Below are 24,140 nucleotides of genomic sequence, written 5' to 3'. Positions count from 1 at the left end.
GTCACGAATAGGGTTATCCATGGAGGGTTTTGACCAGTAAAAAATTGAGTGAAATTGTCATGGAGTAGAGTTATTGGGGATGTCGGCTCTCGATGGGGTGACATTGTCACAGCTTTCACATTGGAGAGCCTCACAAGTATTGTGGTGTTTATAAGTTCAAGAATTCTCTTACCTAACAAGTTAGTTTTTTAGGATGGGTTCTTCTTTTGGGTTTGTGCTCGTTATAGTGGAGCTTTCATTGAGAGGTCGGTATCACGGAAAGAGCTATCCACGGAAGACTCTGGCTAGTAAAAGGCTCTCAATATAGTGGCAATTTCATGAGATTTATATCGGGGAGCCTCACAAGTTGTGTGGAGTTTATAAATTAAAGAGACTCTTTTACCCAACAGACTAGTATTTTGAGATGAGCTCTCCCTTTAGACTTGTGTTTGTCACATTGATACTTTCATTGAAAGGTTGGTGTCACGAAAAAAGCTACTCACAAGAGGTTCTGACCGGTAGAAGGCTAAGTGAAGTGCTCTCTGTAGGTAGCCTTTTTCATGATATTGACCTCTCAATGAAAACACCAATATAATGAGCAAGTTTGTTGGGTAGGAGAGTCTCTTAAATTTATAAAATCCACACCATTTGTGAGGTCCCTTAATATAAAACTCATGACAAATAGCATGCTATTGTTAATTCTAAAAATTTATACTTTGATTTGATAATTCAATTTATACAACTTGCAAAAGTCTAAAGAGTAAATTATATATATATATATATATATATATTAGGAAAAAAAATTACACACACACACACAAGAATACTCCCTTCAATCTATTTTATTAGTTACCTTCTAGAAGGGTTAATTGGTCCAGTTTATAAGTTATTAGATTGATAATGATGTTTTATTTTAAATGAAATGTCTAAACTACCTTTAAAAAAATAAGATAGAGAGAGATAAAAAAATAATATTATATAGTTTATTTAGTTTTGTGAATTATGTTTGGAATTTCATTAATTTTTTTTTCTTGTATTTTTATTGTATTAATATTAATAAGGTTGATATAAATGATTTATAAATAGACCTGGAGGAGTATGTTACAAATTTTACTTCCTTCAGTTTTATTTATAAGGGAAAGGGATGAAATTTTTCTCTCATATTTATAAGTTATATTATTTAATTTTTATTATAGACTTTTCATTTTACCCTTCATTAAAGGTTAGTGAAAATATATATATCATTTATATATATATATATATATATTTAATATAGATAAAGTTAAAAATTTATAAAATTTATAGATATATTCAATGAATTTTAAAGTTTTCTTGATTTCAAAATTAAAATTGACATCAATGTAAGTATTGAGAAATGTAAGAAGCCGATTAACATAAGCGGTGCATAATGTAATTTGTCTCAAAGGTTCATGTAAATTTCATAATAGCTATTTATTGCCATAAAAGTTTTATCAATTGTTAATTTGTTAGAGAATCTCTTCCCCTTTACCAAGCGTTGGGGTATTTATTTGGTTCTGCAAAAGTAATTCTGAAATTTTATCAAGTCCAAACCCTTGGAACACTACTTCAGTGGGGTTTCAAGTGTTTTACCGTTTTAGTTTTGCTGTGTGACATTTGTTTCTCTGCCAAAAGGAATTCTCTGAGACTCTTATCATATTTTATCTCTGCTGTTTCCGCAACTTTGCAGGGCTTGGAAGGTCTTTGATTGGTTGCCTCCAATTTTCATGGTTCACACTGTCATCTGGTGAGGTTTTTTTTTAGCAATTTTATCAGCTTTTCATTTCATGCTCTGAAATCGTCATCTGTGGATCAAAATTCTTATTCCTTGTAACGGTTTGGTGATGACGCTGATTCTTTCTGAATTGTGTTTTAAAGTTCTCCATAGCCTTACGTTTTGATATTCTCCACCCTACGAAGCATTTCCTTGTTTCATTTTGAGATTGATGGGAGTGTTTGATGTTCAAATCTGTTTTATGGGGGAGTGCCTAAGATAGTTTGCTTTCTTGAATATTGGTTGATCAACAGCGTCCCCATCATCTAGTTATGCTATTTACTTCTTTAACTTGTGCTTTTTGAAAGTACATCAAAGATGGCTTCCCCTCTCTATTATTGTTACAATATGACCCTTTAGTCAAAAAACAGAAAATTTACATAGAAATCGCATTCCATTATAGTATACTCGAATCAAGAATCCATCTATCAAGAACAGGGTAGACTTTGTACCGCAAATCATATGCCTGTTATCCACCCAGCTCAGATTTGAGTATAGCTTTATTGCTCTTCCATGATGTGATATGAAGTGGTTTTTACCCCCCAATATATTTTTCTATTTTTATTCTTTTTACTGTGAGGAATTTGAAACCGTTAATAATGCCTCTCTTCCTACATTCATTCTGTTCCTTATAGGCTGTTTCAATATGATTGTCAACTTTGATCTTTTAGTGTCTTGCCAAGGCCAAGTTGAAAACCTCATGTTTGCTTGACCAAATTTGTGGATTGTCTGTTGAATACTTCCTTTATTCGCTGTATCTCACAGGATCTACCTCTGGTTGTGATGAAATTGGGAAGGTGAACTTTAACAAAGAGGATGGCAACTGAGAGTCTCATGAGAATGGTGGAAGGCAGCCAAACTAGTCAATGGCTTTCGTCAAAGGATATTCCAGCATTTGGATCTTTCTGGAGAAATAAATCAACAGAGGAACTGGACATTTTCTTGAAGGGACAAAAGCTCAGTCAATGCCAAGCAGACTTCACTCCTAATCGAAGTGGTAGTGCTCCACCTAGTATGGAGGGCTCAGTTGCAGCAGTTGGCAATATGTTACCTGTGAAGGATTCTAGTCTGGTTTCCAATTCACGAAGATTGAGCAATGCTCTTGGGGATCACAAGTCTGAAGGAGAGCTATTTGATCCTTCTAATGTTGCATGTTGCTTGTTGGAGCTCAACTTGGATCCCAAGCTTCCTAATCAATTTAGCAATCATGAAAAAAATCAAGGCATTGCTGATTCAGATGATGGAGGCATGGTTGACCCTTATACTATTGAGGCTGCCAACATAAAAGGTTCATCAAAGCTAGCTTCAGAAAGCCTGTTCAATCCCAATAGCATGCCTAACCCTGGGAATAATGCAGTCCTATCAGCTAGTCTTCACAAAAGCTTGGTGGATTTAATACAGGTATGATTCAGTTGCCAAAAGTTGTTGAGGCCTTCTTAGGGATGTTACTTTCTAATGACAAAAGTTTTGAAATTAAACTAGTAAAATATACCTACATTAAATAAATCCTTTTTCCCTATAATTTTTCCTTTTGTCTATTGTTATTTTCGTCTGGGTTTAAGGTTCCACTTGTGTTTTCCGTCCACAAGACTCCACATTGTAGTGTTCCTGAGTTCATATTTTATAATTTAACATTAGAATGTTTTAAAAATGGTTTTTTTTTTCATGTTCATTATTTTTTATTATGTTACTAGCTTGTTGGAGTCTCTCACAAATTTTCTTTGGTGTGGAACAGTGTTTTTTTAAAATTTTTCTTTGCTTATTACACACTGACTTTCATACCTTTTTGTTGTCTATTAGGAAGACTTCCCCCGTACCCCTTCCCCTGTATATAACCAGTCTCATTTATCAAGCCATGCTACAACTCAAGATTCAGTTGATGTTGATGTGCAAGCAATTTCTTCAAGTGTTTCTTCAATAGATTTATCAAACCAGCCAGACTCAGCTACATGTTCTACTGGTGCTGTGGTGACAGGCATTCTGAACACAGATGCTTGCGAGCTAACATCCAATCAGGTTTCTCTGTTAAACTTCCAAAGTTTGCAGCATGCTGATGAAACCCAAAACCTGTCAGTGGAACCAAGTCCAACAAACAACAAAGATGCTTTACTGAAGGATTATGTATCAAGAGATGGGGCTGTAAATTTGGAGGAGCATAAATTGAGGGCCTCTGATGTTAGAAGGGAAAGACAAGAACAACAACAATCTTATGGTAGGAATAAGCTAAATCAATCTTTTACGTCTGACTATGCTTATAAACTTCAAGTCACGGGGTCACAATTTTCTCAAGGCATAAACAATTCACATAGTTACTTGGGAATGCTTGCGTATAGTAATTTACAATTTTCACCTCTTGGGATACAATCGTCATCGCCTTCTACTGGACTTACTGGTCCCTATTATGCAACTCCAACTGCATTTATGACTTCAGGAAACCCATTTTATCATGATATCCAGCCTTCAGGTTTCCTCCCTCCACAGTATCGTCTAGGTGGGTATGCTTTAGGTTCTACATCTGTTGCCCCATATATGGTTGGATATTCTTCACAAGGAGACCCTCTTCCATTTGAAGCTGCAGGTAGCCAAGACCTGAATGGTCAAGCTACCAATGCTCCATTAGGAGACGGTGTTCCACATGCTTCTGGTTTTCAAAGTCACAGCAAGATTTGTGGGCAATATGGGTTACCAATGCAGCCTTCATATGCTAATCCAATTAATATGCGATATTTTCCCCACACTTCCAGTGATGTGTACCCTGCTTTTCATCAGAGTCAATTGTCATCAAGATCACTGACTGGAGGACTGGCTTGTTCTCTACCTTCCCATCAAGATGCAGCTGTTCCTGCCTATTTAAATGGTCATAAATTTCAATCTTCAGCACATGGTAGCTTGACCATTCCAAGTAACAAAAATATGGGGATCTCTGGTAGTAGTTATTATGGGAACTCCAATAAGGGTGTTGTGATGCAATGTCCTCCTTTGTCTTGTGGTGTTTCAATTTCTCCATCATCATCAATTGGCAAAATTAACCCTTTAGGTGGAAAAATTGATAAGAAGATGCCTCATGTTTCCGTCAGAAATGCAGGATTTTCTCCTGGACAGAGAGCAATTAAGGGTTTTGGTGTAACCAAGCAGCAGTCTTTCCTAGAGGAACTTAAATCCATCAATCACAAGGAGTTCAAACTCTCTCATTTAGCTGGGCGTGTTGTTGAACTCAGGTATTTTCTAGTGTGTCAATTCCAGTATGTGCTATTTTCCCTTCTACAAGGAGGAAATAATTTGTTTATTGTTTTCTTGGTTTAGTATTGACCAACATGGAAGTCGATTTATCCAGCGGAAGCTTGAAAACTGCAGTGCTGAAGAGAAGGCATCTGTTTTTGAAGAAATCCTTCCATATTCATCAAAATTAGTGACGGATGTGTTTGGCAATTATGTAATTCAGAAGGTATATTGCCACAATCTGTGTCCCCTAAATTATTGCATCTATTTGGTCTTACATTTGTTTATGCACTTTGTGTACATTCTTTACATGATTGTGCTAATTTAGTTATCTTAAATGCAGTTTTTTGAGCATGGAAGCCCTGATCAGCGAAAAAACCTTGCAGATCAGCTTTCTGGACAGATTTTACCATTAAGTTTGCAGATGTATGGCTGTCGTGTTATCCAGAAGGTATGATGATTTCTTGAGTAAGTACTTGTAAGAATTATTTTCCTGTTACCCTCTGATGTGCTCTACTGGTGTCCCTGACAAGTTATGAGTATAACTTGAAGAATATTAGCTTTCACTAACAATTTCCAGTTTTTGTCCAGGAATTGTCACGTCCATGTTGCATTACTTGCTGAACTACTCCACTCCTGATATAATTCTTTTTCTTAGATGCGAAAATTTTGACAATACCATAGGATGCTTTGGATACAAAGAGATTTAGTTAATCTTACATTTGTCTTTCTCATGGTCCATAGGATGTGACGAAGAGAATCACTAAGACATGTGCATGCATGATCAAATGGTTCAGGAAGTTTTGGATAAAATTGCTCGCATAATATAGTTCTTAAAGATAACATTATTTTATTGTATGATGGGGGCCTGCATTATACTTGCCCATTTTGTGAACTCTCTTTTATGTTGCATATACACTCTCCCTCTCTTCCTCTACCTCCCTCCTCCCTAAACTCTAAAGCTTCCCAATCAACAAGTTCTTCTCTCAAAATAAAGACAATGGATATCTTCGTTATGTTATATTAGGACCTTTATGATGATAATTATCAATTTCCTCTCCTCATATTGCATTTGGAATCCATTACGTATCTGTCTTTACGCCCTTCAAACTAGCTGTATATAATATGAAAGTTAATTTAATTTTTTCCCCTTAACTGTAACCATTGCCTTGTCAATCTGGTAAATCTAATAGAAACTTTCTTATCATTGAAGAGTGAGATTAATGTGTATAGAGCATAAGTGACTGCGTAAATGAATTAAGAAATCTGTTTTATTATTATTTATGAATTGTATATTGGATGTATGTTGAGCTCATAAAGGTGAAGGATTTTGGTGCAAATAAAAGGGTTTTCGTTCTTGTTTCTTTCATTTTTGTTTGTTAGTAACAATCTCTATAGGGCACCAAGGCTTCGCACAAAGGTCAAAGTGCATAGAAAGTGCTTCATGATTAAGTGAAAGAAAAAGGGCAAAATCTCTCCCCAAATGGAGTTTGATATTTTGTTCATGAGAGAGAGAGAGAGCGAGAGATTTGCTTAAGTCTTGTAAATGAGTTGGGAGTGTTAAATATATTAACTAGGAGTCTTGAAGTTTATTATTGTATAGTGATGTTATAGTTATCTCACCATTGACTTAATGAGTTTGTTTTGTTTGTGTCCATGCCTTGTCATTCATCATGTTTCTGGTCTAACTTTTCACCCTAAATTTTAGTAGTTTCAAATGTATTGTTTCCAGTAAATTTTCCTTTCACACGTTCCCTCTTTTTGTCACAATTTTTTAGCTTTTAGCCCAGGCCCGCCCTGCCCTTAGCATAAAAGACAGAAAATTAAAGCAAATCTAGCACACTTAACAGTTTTTAACCAACCTTTCCTCACAATTAATGATGTACCTATTTCTTATATCTTGAAAGCAATATCACTGATTAACCAGTCATTCACTTCTATATATGTTTAGTTGGTGCATGTTTTAGAGCATGTTTTCCCCCTCTTGCTTATCTCCAGTTGATTCTGGTTCTATTTTGGGATCCTTGTTTTAGGCCCTTGAAGTTATTGAATTAGATCAGAAGACACTGTTAGTGCAAGAGCTTGATGGACATGTCATGAGATGTGTACACGATCAAAATGGCAATCATGTCATACAAAAATGTATAGAATGCATTCCTGTGGGCAAAATCCACTTTATTATATCTGCATTTCAAGGGCAAGTTCCGGCTCTTTCTGTTCACCCATATGGGTGTCGTGTTATTCAGGTAATGGTACACATTTTACTGTGGAAGGCTCTACTCAGTATGAAATCTTTCAAATATTATTTATGTATTCTTCTGCCTTTGTTAGAGAATTTTGGAGCATTGTTCAGATGAGCAATGTATTCAATTTATCGTGGATGAAATTATGGAGTCTGCTTGTGTCCTTTCTCAAGATCAGTACGGCAATTACGTGACTCAGGTTGGAAGTTATGCATTTTCAGTTATGCTTTTCTCCCTTGAATAAGTTACTCGTGTTTTACTTTGAAATATATGAGATTTCTTTTCTATTGATGCAAATCTTTAGCTTTCAAGATTTTCATCTGACCTGCTACTGTCCACTTATTGTATTAAATTGACAAAGGAAGATGAAGTTCATCACTGAAGCCATGATGCACATCCAGATAATGTGATATTCCTCAGTTGAATTAGTTTATTGGCTGAGTAAGATGGTAATGAAAAATCGACTAGTGAAATGTCATTGTCATACTATAACTACTGAAATATTTAATCATCCACTAGATCTCTGTTTTTCTTTTCTCCTTTTGTTTTGTTTGTTTATCTCTAGTTATTTATTCTCTCTAAATTTAACGCTTGAATGGAATTTGCTACAGCACGTACTGAAAAGGGGGAAAAATGAAAGAGGTCAAATTATAAGAAAATTAGCTGGCAGCATTGTACAATTGAGCCATCATAAGTATGCTTCTAATGTTATTGAGAAGTGTTTGGAGCATGGTGATGCAACTGAACGAGAGGCCATGATTGCAGAAATTATTGGGCAGCCTGGTGAAGACCATAATTTATTGGTAAGTAGATCATCAGCCTATAATGTAAGTTAGAAACTATTCTTGGTTTTGAATGGGAATTTAAGTTTTGACATATACTCTGCACCTGGCTTGCTAATTCTATGAAGTAACTCTAGCCATTGGACTTGATGAATTTGTATGAGCCTGAGTTGTTATCTCCTCATTGATTTGGGTCAATGGCCAGATCATCAGACGGATTATTAAAGTAGTATATAATTTGTAGTTATTGGTCAATAGCTTTGGGGAAGGGTAAATCGGTGCCGTTTCTTTTTCGTCTATTGCTGCTTATTGTGGGAATTTTTATTAACCATCAATTCAGACAGAAATGACCATGTTGCTGAAATTGTCACTCTTTAGATTTTAACTTGTTAAATGTTAGTCCACGGTAAGGTTGCTGAGATTTCTGTTTTGTATAATAGATCTTGCACATATTTTTCTTTGCATGTTGGTGGTTAGTATTCATTCTGGCATTACTCTTTTCCCTGATGTCAAGATTCTTGATTAACACATTCAGATATCTTATATTGTTGGAAATTTTTGAGATAGCGTTTGGATTGATGTATTGGATTTGGATTTTAGATTTAACATCTCACATCTAAAACCCATGTTTTTAAAATCATTTGTTTGGATAATATAAAAACTTTCAAATTCAAAGACAATAAAAAATAAAGGGAGATGAGAAATGAAAATGGTAAGAGATAAGGGGTTTTTTTGGCCAAAAGATAAGAGGATTAGAATAGCTAGTATTTCAAATAACTAGGGTGTAAGAATGATTTGAAATCACAAAGGAATTATACTAAAATATGAATTTAAGTTTGAATCAAATCCAAATCCATATATTTAATGGATCCAAATGGTGGATTTGGTTTAAATCCAAATCCAAGTCTCTATACATCCAAATGTAGCGTAAAATTTTTGGGTTGATTTATTTGAAATGGACATTCTTGAATAGAAGATAGCAGACTTGTTTTCTGTTAATTGACTTTATTTTCTGGGTTGCATAATGTAGACAATGATGAAGGACCAGTTCGGTAATTACGTGATCCAGAAACTTCTTGATATAGGCAATGACCGGCATCGGGAAATACTTCTCAATCATATAAGAAATCATATAGATGCTTTGAAGAAATACACATATGGGAAACACATTGTTGCTCTTTATGAACAACTTGTTCGTCCAGGTGAGTAGGTGGTGTATTATTTTCCTTACTCGCAGACTTTAATTTTTTTGTTTTTTTGTTTTTAAAGATAATTTTCGGATAACATGAACATGTTGCACCGCTACATCAAAAAAGTGGACATAACTATATTGAATATATAGCTGATACAATACACATACTGCAATGTTTGTGTAACATATTCTAACATTTGTATTATTCAACTTCCCTTGTTTGGAATGCTCCAAAATAGCCCTGGAGCATATGGTGAATCTTAAATTATATGAATAAAGCTGAAGATTGACATTTTGTTTGAATTAAAAATTAAAGATTTAATTTTACTGTTAAATTATATATGTTGTTTAAAACTCAACTTTTTCATGTTACTTATTTGTCATGTGTTAATTTGTTGAATACACATAAAGTAGCATGCCTCTCTTGTCATATCCATGTGCTAAAACTTTAAAATTTGTCATATCCAATATATTTATCATATCGTATCAGTGTACTCATGTATTTGCACAATATAAATGTCTGTCTAACTCTCCATAAAATAACTGATGTATTTTCCTGTTTGATGATATGCAGCAAGCGAGGCTTAGATTTGTTCAGTCAGATAGTTTGATTGGGTAACTATATCGGGAAAATGATAACTAAGGACCTCACAAGAAAGTTAATACCAAATTAGAATTTTTAGGATTTTCAGTGTCAAGATATAGGAAAATGAATGCTGAATTTGGAAACTCAAGTTATGATAAGATCCTAATTTGATATTAATTTTCCTGTGAGGTCTTTAGTTGTCAGTCTCACATTGTATCTCATGCAAGGCTTGAGTGGCAATGGGCTACTAAACTTGTTAGAGCAATCAAGGGGAAGAGAAGGAATTAGAAGCTTTCTATGGCATTCTATGCTGAGATGCCAGCGCACACACACACACACACACACACACACACATGTCGTGAAGAAAATTGATTTTAAGTGTACTCTATTTGATATCTATATTTGGACATTTATGTATATAAATAATCAATGATGATATGTGCTGCATAATATTGAGGTCACAGGCGTATCTTTTATGGAATTATATCACAGCGCATGCATGCATGATTGTGAGTACACTTGTAATGTTACGATCCAATCTTTCGAGTTGGGACTCATCACTCATGCAAGAGGATAGTTTAACATGAAATCTGAATGCAATCTTGCATGCATGATTTCACTTTATTCTTGGGGTGATCGAGTATTTTAATTAGATAATGTATATTTATGCATTCATATACACACAAACGCGCGTATATATGTTGTAGAAAACAATCAATAGGGGGCTAAAGTTTGAGATGAACAATCAAAGAGTTTTTTCCCCCCCTCCTTTACCAGCCAACAATCAAAAAGTTGAGGATTATGGGGTCAACCACCATCCTTTGTCCCATTCAACGAAATGCATGATTGGTTTTACATTAAAAACAAGGGTTAATGCCTTATTTTGTCGCTGAATTATTTCTGTAGGAACACTCAATATTTGGAGCTCTTTCTTATAGCAACGTTGCCTTTAAAATAATTAAAATGTAACAATCTTGTTCCTAATGTTAAATGGGCGAACATTGAATGTTAATTTGGCTGACTGAGATGTATTGTTAGGGATAATACAATTTAATTACTTTAAGGGTATCATTGTTACAATTTGAGCCTCACCTTTTTTTTTGAGTCAACAAAATTAACAGTTAATGTTTGTCCATTTAATGTCAAGGATAATATTGTTACAAGAAGGAATTTAAGATAATGAGTGGAGGTAAAATTAAACCTTAACATTAGAAACTAATAAAATCATAATTTTGGTGGTTCCTAAATGCCAATATATATATATATATATGACCTTGGATCTAGGCCAAAAACTCTCATCGCCATAATCACAAGAAAAATTTTCCAAGCAATAACTTCCCTAGCTCTACACAACATTTCCATAGGTATGTCTAAATTCTCTTTTAATCACATATAGCATTCTATTAGTGCTTAAAGGCATTTATTTTTTTCTTTCCACTTTTTTTTATCCTCTAAGTAACTAAAAGACATACCACTTAGGAAAGCATGTAATGGTGTGTTGAAAAAACTATACAATAAATTTAGTGTCGGTTAGTATTACCAATAATCCTAAAAAATGATAGTTAAGTCTTAAAAGAAGAAATTAATAATACTTAGGTTTTGGATAAAACTTTCTGAAAAATAAATAGCAAATATTGATTAATGTTTGCAGCTTAGTTTTTGAAATTTTTTTATCGTAAACTTAACTATCATTAATTTATTATTTGAGGACTTTAATACCATTCTCTTATAATACTAAGTATCTTCCAATGTAGAAATATTACAGACTCAAGTAATCAATGAGGAATCTAGAATTTCATATATGGGGGCAAAATTTCAAAACATATAAAATATGGAGGGACTAGAATTAATTTTACCATTTTTTACAATAGAAAATATAAATCCAAGGGGGGGGGGTGAGAAGTATCGCCAACCCTAGATTCGTCTCGAACAAGCAGTAATCCCAATTACCACAATGGAAATTAGGTTTAAAAACAGGGATTAATTCCTTATAATATGATAAATGAAAATTCAAACTTATCTTAGAATATGTATTTATATTTAGTGTATAATTGTGTCTTGAATGAAATTATTTTCATAAAACACACCTATGCACAATAACAAAAAAAAATAATAATCCCAATTATTTTTAGAGTAGGTAGATTCATAATCTACTAGGTTTCTTAACTTCACATAGAATCAGAAAACTTACAAGAGAATTAATTACTTGATTGACTATATTTAAGGTGGTTACTAACTGGGTCTTCTGCATTTTGAAACACCTTGCATTATAAGCAGCTACCAAGCAGACCAATATCACTAACTTTCAACAAATTCTTATCCTATGCAAAAAGAAATAAAAATGTTCTAAGTTGACTTTTTCCACTTGCACCGGCCAAGTATGAAGGTTGCTGTAATGAATCAAAGATGTGAAATAAACAAGAGTCAATTATTTTCTCAGCTTCACCAACACAATCATCGGTCCATCCTTCCTATGATTGTCAATGTCTGCCACCAAATCTTTTAGAAATAGTTTGTTATAAATGTTATAGCCAATCACATCTTTTATCAACTTCAATCATTTCCTTCAAGGCCACATGAATCCAAAATGTTCTTTACCAACTGTCACATGCTCGAATCATTTATTTTGTTAGATCAAAGGACCGATTCTATTATTATTATTATTATTATTATTATTATTATTATTATTATTTGATGTTAAAATTTTCAGTTTACATCAAAGTTGTAATATATGTGAAATTAGTTTCAAGTAAATGAGCAAAATAAAGATACCTGTTGTACATAGTGAGAAATTTCAAAGATAAATTTGCATTTTAACCCTAAAATATATCAATAAGAGTGTCTTACAAGCAGTGGCACACAGAGGATCTTTGGTCAGTGGAAGCAATTTTATTAAAAAAAATTTGAAAATTTATTATTTAAATACAATATATTTAACTTTAAGATTAAGTTAGATAAAATTGATTAACTAATTATATTTGTACTTCTCTATTCAAAATATAGAACTATATTTAAATTTTATACTCCATTGAAATATATTTTCCAAGTAGGGAAGATTAATTAATATTTTAATTTAATGGGATCATAAATTTTGTGGGGGCAAAGTGCAAAATTTTCATACGCTAATATGTAATTTTTTTTTTTCAAGTGAGTGGGGATATTTGCATGCCCTCATACTTATGTAGGTCCACCATTGATCACGAGTACGAGCAGAGAGACACTTGGAAGAGGGGGTGTCGAGATGTTTTGATGGGATGAGAAAATTGGTTTTGATAACACAATTGTGTGATGACTCATGGCTTAGATTATGATGTTAAAAATCTTTCTACACCGAATAACTTACTTAATTCTTCATACGTTAATATGTAATTTTTTTTTTCAAGTGAGTGGGGATATTTGCATGCCCTCATACTCATGTAGGTCCACCATTGATCACGAGTACGAGCAGAGAGACACTTGGAAGAGGGGGTGTCAAGAGGTTTTGATGTGATGAGAAAATTAGTTTTGATAACACAATTGTGTGACGACTCATGGCTTGGATTATGATGTTAAAAAGTCTTTCAACACTGATTAACTTACTTAATCGGTGTCGAAAGTGCTTTTCATACTAGAATTACTCAAATACACGGTGTGCAAAGTTGTTGTTTTTTAAAGAAAAAATATATTAATTTGACCACCAGCTTAGAAAGTTTAAATATTTTTCAAAAAATAAATTTTGTCACTTTTTACAATGTCTGAATTTTTTTTTCACATTAGTTCTTTAAGGAACAGGCGTGAAAAGTCTTCTAAATTTCCATCAAATCTATGATAATTCCATCGCTTCTTCTTTTACATTGGTTTTTTTTCTAACCGGTGTAAAATATAGGTGCAAAAAGGTATTTTTGTAATAGAAATGGTTTGTAAATAATGAAATGAGAGTAGCAAACGTTTAGACCAATTCACGCTAAAGTATCTTTGGTCCTCATTTTTTATTTCCAAATATTTTCATCCACATTAAGTTTAATTCAATCTTTTAATTCCTTAATATCATCCTCCCATTTTCTTTTGATCAATCATAAAAAAAGAAATGCTTTGGTAATTTATATTTGTCTAAAAGGGAGATTGCACAAATTTGATATGTCCTTGCAGCCACTTGTACCCAACAACTATGTAAGTGTCATAGGGGCTTCACAAGCCACGATTTTGGAATCCCTACTCAAATTCGCTTCTTATATTCATTAGCTTTCCCAATACCCACTCATATCACTAGGAACAAATATAAGTCCACATGTTTCTCCCTTTTAGATACACATTATTTACCTATTTTACCCATAACGTGTCTTCTTTTTTTCCCTCATAGCCCATAACAATTTTGCTGTAGTTGTTTGGTTCCATAACTTACAATCCCATAAATTTATACCACCATATGTTTTTAAGAAATAACATATATTATTCCCAAAAGACAAGCAATGACTTTACCATTTTCTTTTGCACCACAAAGAGATACCGAGAAAATTTTTCCTCTTCATTACATATACCTAGAAGAATGAGACTTTGGCAATCAATATTCTTTCATCTAGGAGATGCCTAGGCATTTCATAAGGAAATTAGGTCAATCATTAAACTGAATTATCTTACTCGATGTGTCACTTTTTATATCAACTATGTTTTAACTCAAAATTTTAATTCTTAAGTTATGAATCATTCTATTTCATTATATATTACATGTTAACGTAATTTTTTTTATGAGACTTTTCAAATCAACCAAAATCCATTCACACACAGTTGGATATCATGATATTAATCAATTTTAAATTTTTACGTTGAGGATGAAATTTGAATGGCCTAGGAAATAGATATTATAATCTAGTCAATCTTATATCTTTTATTTTGATTATTGAAGAATATTATAACCAAATAATAATTCAAAAAAGAAGTCAGGTTAGAGTCTTATCAAATCCGATGTTGTAGAGTCTACCCAACTACTTACAGTTAGATAGGATCTTCTTTGTAGAGAGAAAGAGAGGGAGAGAAGAATAGATATTGAGTAAAGAGGTATTCAATTTGGGGTGAGTTTTCCTTTCAGCCAGCATCTACCACTATTTATAGCATAGGATATTGTCACGAAACATGAAATTTTTTTTTTTTTTTGCTTTCACACCCAATATCTTAAAGCGTTTGGATATGTTGGGTTCATTGCCCGCCCATCCACTCCATAATAATGTCTGAAGTTATTGCAATGAAATATTTCAAATTAAATAGTAAGTCAAACTTTTGGTAGACCCAACTCTTTAGTTAGGTTAAGTTTTAGCAATATCATCGTGTCTTGACTAATCTAAAAACGGGTTGATTTTTTTTTTAAAAAAAGTTAAACACTAATCGTTTAGTTTTTTTTTTTCCCCTCTCAATAGAATTCAGTATGAAAAAAATTATTTAAGCAAAATATACCTATCTAAGCATCCATCACTCAAATCAAGAATGGTTAGTCACTTCTATTATATAGCAGGGAAGTTAAAAATACTCAATGAGAACGAGAATTAACAAGCAATTATTCAAATCATTGACGGCTTCAATTATCTATGCAATGATGCAGCAAAATTATAATATTATCTTCTTGTTGAAGTAAAGGTCTAACAGTGCATAGAGAATTTCATTTGACCTGCATATATGGTTCTCACATATGATATTCATCCAACTCTCATGATTCTTGCCGTAATAATTTGAAATATAAAATAAGATTTATAATTAGTATATCGAGTTCAGAGATCCAAAATGCAAAAGAGCGTTTATTATTATTATTATGATTTGTATGACAATATTCATTGATTTTAAAGAGGAAGTCAAAATTAGTTATTTTTTAAAAGATACTTATATGACCTTGGCATTGTATGGGTTTATAAATGCATTTCTCTTTTATGAAAAAACAATTTCTGGAAATCAATTTTCTTGGAATTTACAAAAAATATTCTCATGCGAAAATAGTCCCGTTTTTCATACTGAAAAATAACCTCGTTAGCATGAGCCGACGTTTTTCATTTTTATTTATTTTTTGATTTGGTGTGAAATAAATAAGAATCATCACGTTCATATTATTTCCCTTATGTGAACCCTCAAAAAAAGCCTTATCCAATTTGAATAACAAGAAAAAAAAACTATTGAAGCATGTAAAAATGTATACCTTAGAAGCATATTGTATAATAGCAAAAGAATTTGAAGAAACTAAAGGAAAAAAACTAAAATGAATTGTTAGGTTATTATTGGTATAAATTTGATGTGTATATAAGTAAAATTTTAAATATGACGAGCAAAATGATAGTTATGTTTAGGACATAGAGGCCAGATGCTCAGCCTAAATAGATCATTTAGTTGGGAAAATATCAACTAGAATCGCTAGAAGAGATTTATAACATTCAAAGATTGATAGATTTTGAATTTTCATTGCAATTTATTAGTCCTTAGATGAAATTAATTTTTTATGTCAAATGATTGAATTGTTTTCAAAGGTTTAAAATAGAAAAACTACATCTACTATTATCGGCATTGGCCATCGATTGCAAGGTCATAGGACCCCCTACCACTGGTTAGGTTGCCAATGGCCGATCATCGAAACTCCAGTGTCAATAATAATTTTATTTAAGGATAATTGGTAATGTAGGTTGGGTTTGATCTCATGATCCTTTGACCACCTATATCAATTTTGTATTTGTTAAACAGTTATTGTTACTTGTTATTTTTCACACTCATATTTATTAAAACAATGCACTCGCTTGTCATTTTTCACCACCTTGCTTATTTCACACCCTTGTGCTTGTTAAAACATTAATATTTAAGTTTTTGAGAATATTTTATTATTTTCAAGTGTAAGACATTAATGTTTTAATATTAATGCCAATACAATTGTGGCATACAAAATGAACTGTGTGTACCCGAAAAATTTCAAAGGAAAATTACTCTAATTAAGTTTTCTTGTAAAGATTTTAATTACTAAGAGGTCTCATGAAATGCACAAAATACTCTCAAATCTTAAATCCGATGCAATTATAACTTTGCAAGGAAAAATAATAACTTGGCAAAGAAAAATAACAACTTAATATTAAACTCATATCTAAGTTATCATTTTCTTTGGTTAAGTTGTCATTTTACTTTGCCAAATTGTAATTACATTGGATTTGAGACTTGACAGTAATTTATACATTTCATGGGATTTTAAGGTAATTGAAATCCTTGTATGGGACTTCTCAATAATTTTCCCAAAGTTGTATGCCAAAACCAAATTCTACAAAGTCAACATATTTGAGATTGAACATGATGTTTTGAAGCTTTCTCTCTTGGGTGTTATTGATTCTTCCCAGTTCATCAATGCTTTATTAACATCATCCCTGCCATGTCAGGCCTATCAAGTGGAGGGGGTATGAAGGAAATAATCTTTTTCTTTAATTCAACATTGTCAAGAGGTTCGTTTGCCTACTCATCAATTTGAGATCTTTAAGGTGGGAGATAGATATCCACTTATGAAGGTGGATGGATACATTGGGAGATTGGATTGTGTTGTTGAGTGACTCATCTTCTGAGTTTGTATATTATGAGCGTCTCGTTCACCAACTCTCCTTTAAGAAGTATAATATGTAGTTTTGTTTTGTAATCATTGTTCATACAACTGCAATGTCTTCTTAACGTGTTTCATCTTTTCAGTCTCAAAATCATTTTTATTATGGGAAGTTGGAAAGGCTCAAGTATTAATGAGTGGCTTAAATATTAGAAAATAGAGAAAGTTATTGTCTATGTTAACGATAAGGTAACAGCCTTTAAATTTTGCTTTTCTTTTTAATTTTTTATTAGTTTTTCCTACCTAGTCTAAACTGAAAATGTAGGTGACAGTATAATTTGACAAACACATTCACTGCAAGATAGCATTAACTGATCCAATGGTAGAGATCTTAATCAACAATATGAGGTCTCTATCCCATCTCTTGTGAATGATAGGATTGTGCAAAGATCATAATAATGATTGATTATTGATGTGCATGGTAGCGCTGAATTTGGGTCAAGAGAAGAAAAGTATGACATAATCATTGAAGAACTAGGTGATTTGATTAGAGATGCTCGTCAATTCTACATGAAAGTATTTTGAGTCAATTGTGAAACCTATACTAAAGGTGAGGGTGCGATAATTATGACCCATGTAGAATAAATAAGCATATTCAATCACTCCTCTATCTACTATACTTTTATGGCAGTTTATTTGGCCAGTAGTCTTATTGTAATTCTATCATTTTCTGAGTTTGTTTCCTTCATTCACATCAATTCATTCCATTCCTCCTGTAAATAAGATTGTTCACGCTCAACTCATGTTCCTTCTCATCGTGAAGTTTGGGAATGGGTCATGATGGCAACCATTTTAAGTTTCCATGATCTTTAGAATTCATTCAATTACACAAGACATGCATTCTATACATATTAGCTTACCTAACTTATTTTTTTTCTTTTGACATGTCAAGCTTTAGACTCTTCTCTTAAGATGAGCTCGGAAGAGTTAAACTCTAAAATAAAACTAAGGATGATAGGAGATACCAAATATATTGATGGAAGAATGTCCTTGTCTACCTCCATTCTCACCAAACCTATTCGAAGCTTGTCATGAAAAAGTTAAGTGCATGAAAATTGATTTTTCACTGACAAGCTTCTAACATGTTTGCTTAAAATGAAAATAGCTAAAAAGTTCTTCCATCAATATATTTATTTTCTTCAATCATGCGCTGCCTCATTTTAACACCCAACTCTATTTTAAGCTATATTTTATTAGAGTATTAAGTCAAATATGTCTAAAAGACAAAAAATATCTTTGATACCATTTGTTAAAGAATGAAAATAGTTCAAAAATAGAGTGTTATTATATATTTTTGATTTTATATTCATAAAAATCTCGAGCAAAATTTAGTTTTGCTATCATTTATTGAGCCATAGACATATGTGAAAATGTCCCACAACAATTTATATTAATTTTCTAATATAGGCTAGGCATTGACACGAGCAAATAAACCCAATCCCTACTACTGAAACCAAGGCTAGCCCAATTTGAATAAACAGAACCTTGACAAAACATAGTTTTAATACCATTTATTGGGTATGTGACTTGTGTGAAGACACAAAAGAATAACTTTATGATCCCTCAAACCTTGTGTTATTGAGATCAAGTCTTTTGAGAAGCTAGCTAGTTTTAATTCATTTCCACTTTTCCAAGGGTTTTTTCAATGTGCCTTTGTTGTGTCATACAAAAATAATACAAGTTTTCATTCTCATTGATAATGTTGAATCCCAATGTAATATAATGAATGGCCATGGATTCCATTTTCATTGCACAATTAAAATATATATGCAGTATCTATTATACTTATGTTAACTTTACTCAATCTGGCCAAAAAATAAAACTTTACTCAACAATACCTTTCTCTTTAATTATATTGTTTTATTTTGTTCAATGGTACCAAAGACATTTTTCATATACAAAATTACATTTTTCATTATATTGTATTCTGTGTAATAAACATGAATATATCTTGACTAGTTTTCATTGTAACATGTAACTCCATGATATATTATGTATTTTTTAAATATTATATACTCTAGTCCATGGGTGGTTTATTCAAGGATACGTTGATTAATTCAGTTTACTCTTCTAAAATATGTTTGTTTCTATATTTTTGAACCGTTTGTTTTAAGTTGTTTATTTTTCATCAATATACACACATAGTCCCTCATTCAATAGAACAATTATTTTAGGCTATTTTTGCTTCATTGTTAGTATTGACAGATATATTTGAAATCATCATTCCTCAATCAAAAGCAACTGCATGAGCAAGAGAAGAGAGAGAGAGAATGAAGTCAATGAACAAGTTTTTTTTTTTTTTTCAGGGGCAATTTTCACTTTTCACACCAATTTCCTTATGGGTTACTCTTGGAAAAAAATGTTTGTATTTGGGAATAGGGTTTGGACTGAACTTCTCCAAGTATATACACGCAAAACTTGAATATAATCCTAAAGAAACCCCTTATTTCCTAAGCTCTGTAAGATTTGTTGTGCTTATTCGAGCTTGGCCTAAATTTTCCTCCTATGTTTAATTATATGCCTTTATTTTATCTTCACAGAATTCTCAGGCAAAACTTAGCTTTGATACCACTAATTAGTATGAAAATTTGCATTAAAATACCATACAATAACCCAACACAATTTTTTGATATGGGTGATGACATATGCATGAAAAAACCAAGTCTATACCATGAAACTAAGGCAAACCCAATACCAATATGTAAGTTTCTGGCAAATTCTAGTAATTCTAATACCATTTGTTGAGCCCGTAACTTGTGTGAAAACACCACATAATATAAATAAAAGAAAAATCATTATTAGTTTGGAATTAAATGTCGGTGTGCAATTTAATAAACAAGATTACTACTTTAGTCAATTACATCCAAGAACAGGAAAAGTAGAGAATGATAACATTCAAAGTATTTAATTTACTTATTTCTCTTCATCCTCAAGTGCTTCAATTTTTCCATATGAGTCTCATTAGCAAGCTTGTCAAAAAAAAAAACTATTTAAAGTTGAATTTGGATCCAATGAGTGACTTAAGTCTATTCCTTCAATGAGTGTCTTAATTACAATCACTAAATCTTATCAATACTTAACTATTATTAAGATACATTTCTCTCCAAAAATTTGAAACATTCCTTGCAATTAAAGTACTTCTCACATATATTGTCCCCTCTAAAAATCTTAAATTGGTACCCTTTGAATATTACATGATAAAATCTCTTATAGTCGTTTGATTAATCGAATGGTTGTCATCATGTAACATAAGAAACTTATTGAATGAGTAAACTTAGGCCATTCATTGAATTCAAATCCTTTTAAGTTAGTGAAAATTTAAGTATAACTAAAACAACTACATGAGAATAAAAGCTAAGTGCATGATAGTTAATTTTTCACTGACCAAATAGAAATAGATAGTATAGTTCTTTCAAGAATGTATTTATTTTTTCCGATCATACTTTGCTTTAATTTGAAGCCAAATTCTTCTAAGCTCAACTTCATTGGAGAGTGTCAATTCTAACATATGCCCAAAATTTTTTAAAAAAATGTCTCTAATACCATTTGTTAATGAATGGAAGCGATGCAAGCATAAGGTGTAATTATATATTTCCAATTTTGTATTCATTTATATTTTGGAAAAAAAAAACTGTTTTGATACCATTTATTAAGCCCTAAACTTGTGTGAAAATGCCTTCGAATAATTTAGCAAAATTTTCTACAATAAGCATTGACCAAAAAAAAAATCCATGTCGCTAAAACCAAGACTAATGCAGTCTAAATAAAAAAAATCCCTGCTCATAATTTAGAATGAGTTGTCAAAATCTGAATAGATATTTATTAATTTAATATCCATTCAAATTTTAACAACAACTCATTTTAAATTAACAACAGTCCATTCAGGCTTTAATAAGCTAGAAAAGCATGTAGAATTGGCATAATTGTATGAGTCAGTCTTTTATCAACAAGTATCTATTTAAGTTTTGACAATAACTCATTTTAAATTAACAACAGTCCATTTAGGTTTTAACAAGTTAGAAAAGAGCAGTCCATTAGACTTGTGCCTTTAATTATCAACTACAAGTATCCATTCGAGTTTTGACAATAATTCATTTTAAATTAACAATAGTTCATTCGAACTTTAACAAGTTTAGAAAACAGATAAGATGTGCTTAAATGTATATGTTAGTCCTTCATCAACAAGTGTACATTGAGGTTTTCACAACAGTTTATTCAAAATTAATAACAATATATTCTGATTTTAATAAGTTAGAAAAACTAATAGGAAGGGCTTAGTTGTACGTATTAGTCATTCATTAACAAGTATCTGTTTGAGTTTTGACAACAACCTATTCGTGATTAACAACAATACATTCCGACGTTTAACAATTAAAATGCGTGAAGTTTTAAAGCTCTCAATTTGTAATTGTTCATATCAGATTAACAAATGATATTTGTAAAAATTTTTTAGGTGGCCAGGGATTATGGGATCAAACCCTCCTGTGGCCACCTAAACTAATTATTTCTTAAATAAAATGTTGCCACTCAAGGAATAAGGAATTGCAATGTAAATTTGAAGTCAATTGATTCTTGATTGATATTAATTTTCCTTAGCGGTCCTTGGATACTATTTTTCCCTTTTTTTGGCTAATGTAGATGAAAAGGCATTTTTTTTACTAAAAAATTCAAAGCATTTGCTATTCATTATTGTAATTATTATTGTCAGACAGTATATTTTACATATGTTTCCACATTTTTTTTTGGACCAAAAATATTTTTTTCCATATTTAAGATTAGAAAAAATAGTTTTCATATAAAAGTTTCCATTTTTTCCTAACCTGTTATATTATATTTAAGAAAAATTACATATAAATCTTGTGGATAGACTTATTTATAAATATATCCCATGAAATTCAAAAATCATAATTAAATCCATGGGAACCTAAGTGTGATTTAAAATTGGGATAAAAAACAATAACACCCCTATTAAACACATTATATTAGTTAAATAATTTATAACTATTTCATCAGTCATTTACAACTATAAATTAATTTTTTACAATTATAACATATCTAATAATTAAACTAGGGTTAAGGTGTAATTTTACCTTTAAACTTTTTCTCGATAAGCAATTTTACCTTTGTGCTGATGAGTGGGTCAATTTTACTCTTGAACTATTCATTCGAAGAGCAAAAAACCCCTTTTACAGGGTGCTTGGCCTCCTTGAAAAAAATAGTTCAAGGGTATAAAATTACCCCACTTATTATACAAAATAAAATTGCTCCTAGTGAAAAATTTTAAAAGTAAAAATGCACCTTAATCCACTAAACAAATCAGTCTAACTATATTACATATATGAAGTTACGGTTGTAAAAAGTTAAATTTATAATTGTAAATTATTGATAAAGTAGTTGTAAAAAATTAATGTTAAATTTTGTTAGTAACACATGATTATTTAACTATTTGATATATGAAGTTACAGTTATAAAATGTTGAAATTATATTTATAAATTACTGATGAAGTAGTTATAAATTAATTATTTAATTGGTGTAATATATATTTAATAGGGATATTATTGTCTTTGTAGCTTAATTTTAAATTACATATAGAAGGCCTGGCTGTGGTTACCAAATTTCATGGAATTTATTAATAAATAAGCTTGCTTCATGGAACTTTTATGTAATTTTTCTTACTATTTGTCAAACAAATGAGCTGTGTTAATTCATGCCGTCCATTATACTATGGGAATTCGGTGTATGTTTTTCGCATGTCTGACGTAAGCAATAAGCATAAACTATTTATTTTATTATTTTATCATATAATGGCCTAAACTTTAAAATCATCACATTAATCTGGTAAAAAAAAAAAAAAGCCCTCGCATATATTTTTTTTTAAGTACCCAGTATATCGCAGGCCTGCTTCATGTTGAGCTAAGAGGACTTTAACGTGACCTATACTAATTTGGATTAAGATCCTTTGTATTTTTTAGTTAAGCTGATAAAATTCGCTTATTAGTTGAATCAAGCGTCTGGCGGCAGTTGCTTTCACACAAATATTAGACACATGATATGATGTAGAATAATGCCCATGATGAGATTATGAAGCCGCCTTATTATTTAGTTGAAAAATCATAGGATATGATTTTGCATTTGCTTTGAACTTAAAAAAAAAAACTATTGAAACGAATATAAAGCCTCATTTTCATGAAAAAAAAAATTAAATCAATACCAAAAGAGAGCAAAATACAGTTCTCTCCATTCTAGTTTACTAAAATTATATAGACCTTCTTTCTGTTCACAAAACCTGCACTTTAATCTAATTTTTAACAATGTTAAGAATATTCTGTTAAAGATTCTAAAATATTTAATTTTTCATTTAATTATGTGAAAAAATTTAAATTATTAATTTACCTTATAATCTAATTGTCCACTCTCTCCCCCCAATTTAAGGATCTTTAAATAATTTAGTATTACAATATTTAAATAAATAATTTTAAAATATTGTTTAAAATTATAAAATTTAAAGAAAAATAAACATAAATTGTATTGATTAATTTATTCTTAATTATATTAAATCTCTATTTCATTAAGTTAACATACGTATATGTTTGAAATATTATTTTAGCCAACTTAATTATTTTATTTTTTTAGAAAACACTAAGTAAATAAATTTTCATAACTACAAAAATTATAATATGAATAAAAATGTTAAAGAAAGGATATCATTACATTTTTTTGGATAATCTTAAATGACTTTTAGATAACATTTTTGTTTTATG

At 31.3% G+C, this 24,140-nt stretch overlaps 1 protein-coding gene across 3 annotated transcripts; it reads left to right on the top strand.

Moving 5' to 3' along the window:
* The first annotated feature begins 1,525 nt into the window (after positions 1-1,525).
* On the top strand, positions 1,526-10,277 carry LOC129288437 (pumilio homolog 5-like). 3 transcript variants are annotated; one of them, XM_054925004.1, is made up of 10 exons: positions 1,526-1,744; positions 2,537-3,172; positions 3,572-4,989; positions 5,093-5,216; positions 5,334-5,441; positions 7,024-7,236; positions 7,322-7,432; positions 7,845-8,036; positions 9,046-9,217; positions 9,782-10,277. In XM_054925004.1, the coding sequence occupies exons 2-10, from the start codon at positions 2,588-2,590 to the stop codon at positions 9,793-9,795; spliced, it is 2,937 nt and encodes a 978-aa protein (XP_054780979.1). In that variant the 5' UTR covers positions 1,526-1,744; positions 2,537-2,587; the 3' UTR covers positions 9,796-10,277. The 3 variants fall into 3 exon arrangements, with proteins under 3 accessions (XP_054780979.1, XP_054780978.1, XP_054780977.1); XM_054925003.1 differs by having other exon boundaries at positions 1,529-1,744; positions 2,569-3,172; positions 5,075-5,216; XM_054925002.1 differs by having other exon boundaries at positions 1,530-1,744; positions 5,075-5,216.
* The last annotated feature ends 13,863 nt before the right edge of the window (positions 10,278-24,140 follow it).

Source organism: Prosopis cineraria, unplaced genomic scaffold, assembly GCF_029017545.1.
Source record: "Prosopis cineraria cultivar Desert tree isolate PC_DT_omini unplaced genomic scaffold, ASM2901754v1 PC12, whole genome shotgun sequence".
Classification (NCBI taxonomy): domain Eukaryota; kingdom Viridiplantae; phylum Streptophyta; class Magnoliopsida; order Fabales; family Fabaceae; genus Prosopis; species Prosopis cineraria.
This window is presented reverse-complemented; position numbering and strand designations above follow the sequence as displayed.

Coding starts and splice junctions, on each gene's coding strand:
- LOC129288437 (XM_054925003.1), top strand. CDS start 2,588: ATGGCAACTGAGAGTCTCATGAGAATGGTGGAAGGCAGCCAAACTAGT. Junction 5,217..5,333: donor GCAATTATGTAATTCAGAAG/GTATATTGCCAC, acceptor TCTTAAATGCAG/TTTTTTGAGCATGGAAGCCC. Junction 7,433..7,844: donor ACGGCAATTACGTGACTCAG/GTTGGAAGTTAT, acceptor AATTTGCTACAG/CACGTACTGAAAAGGGGGAA.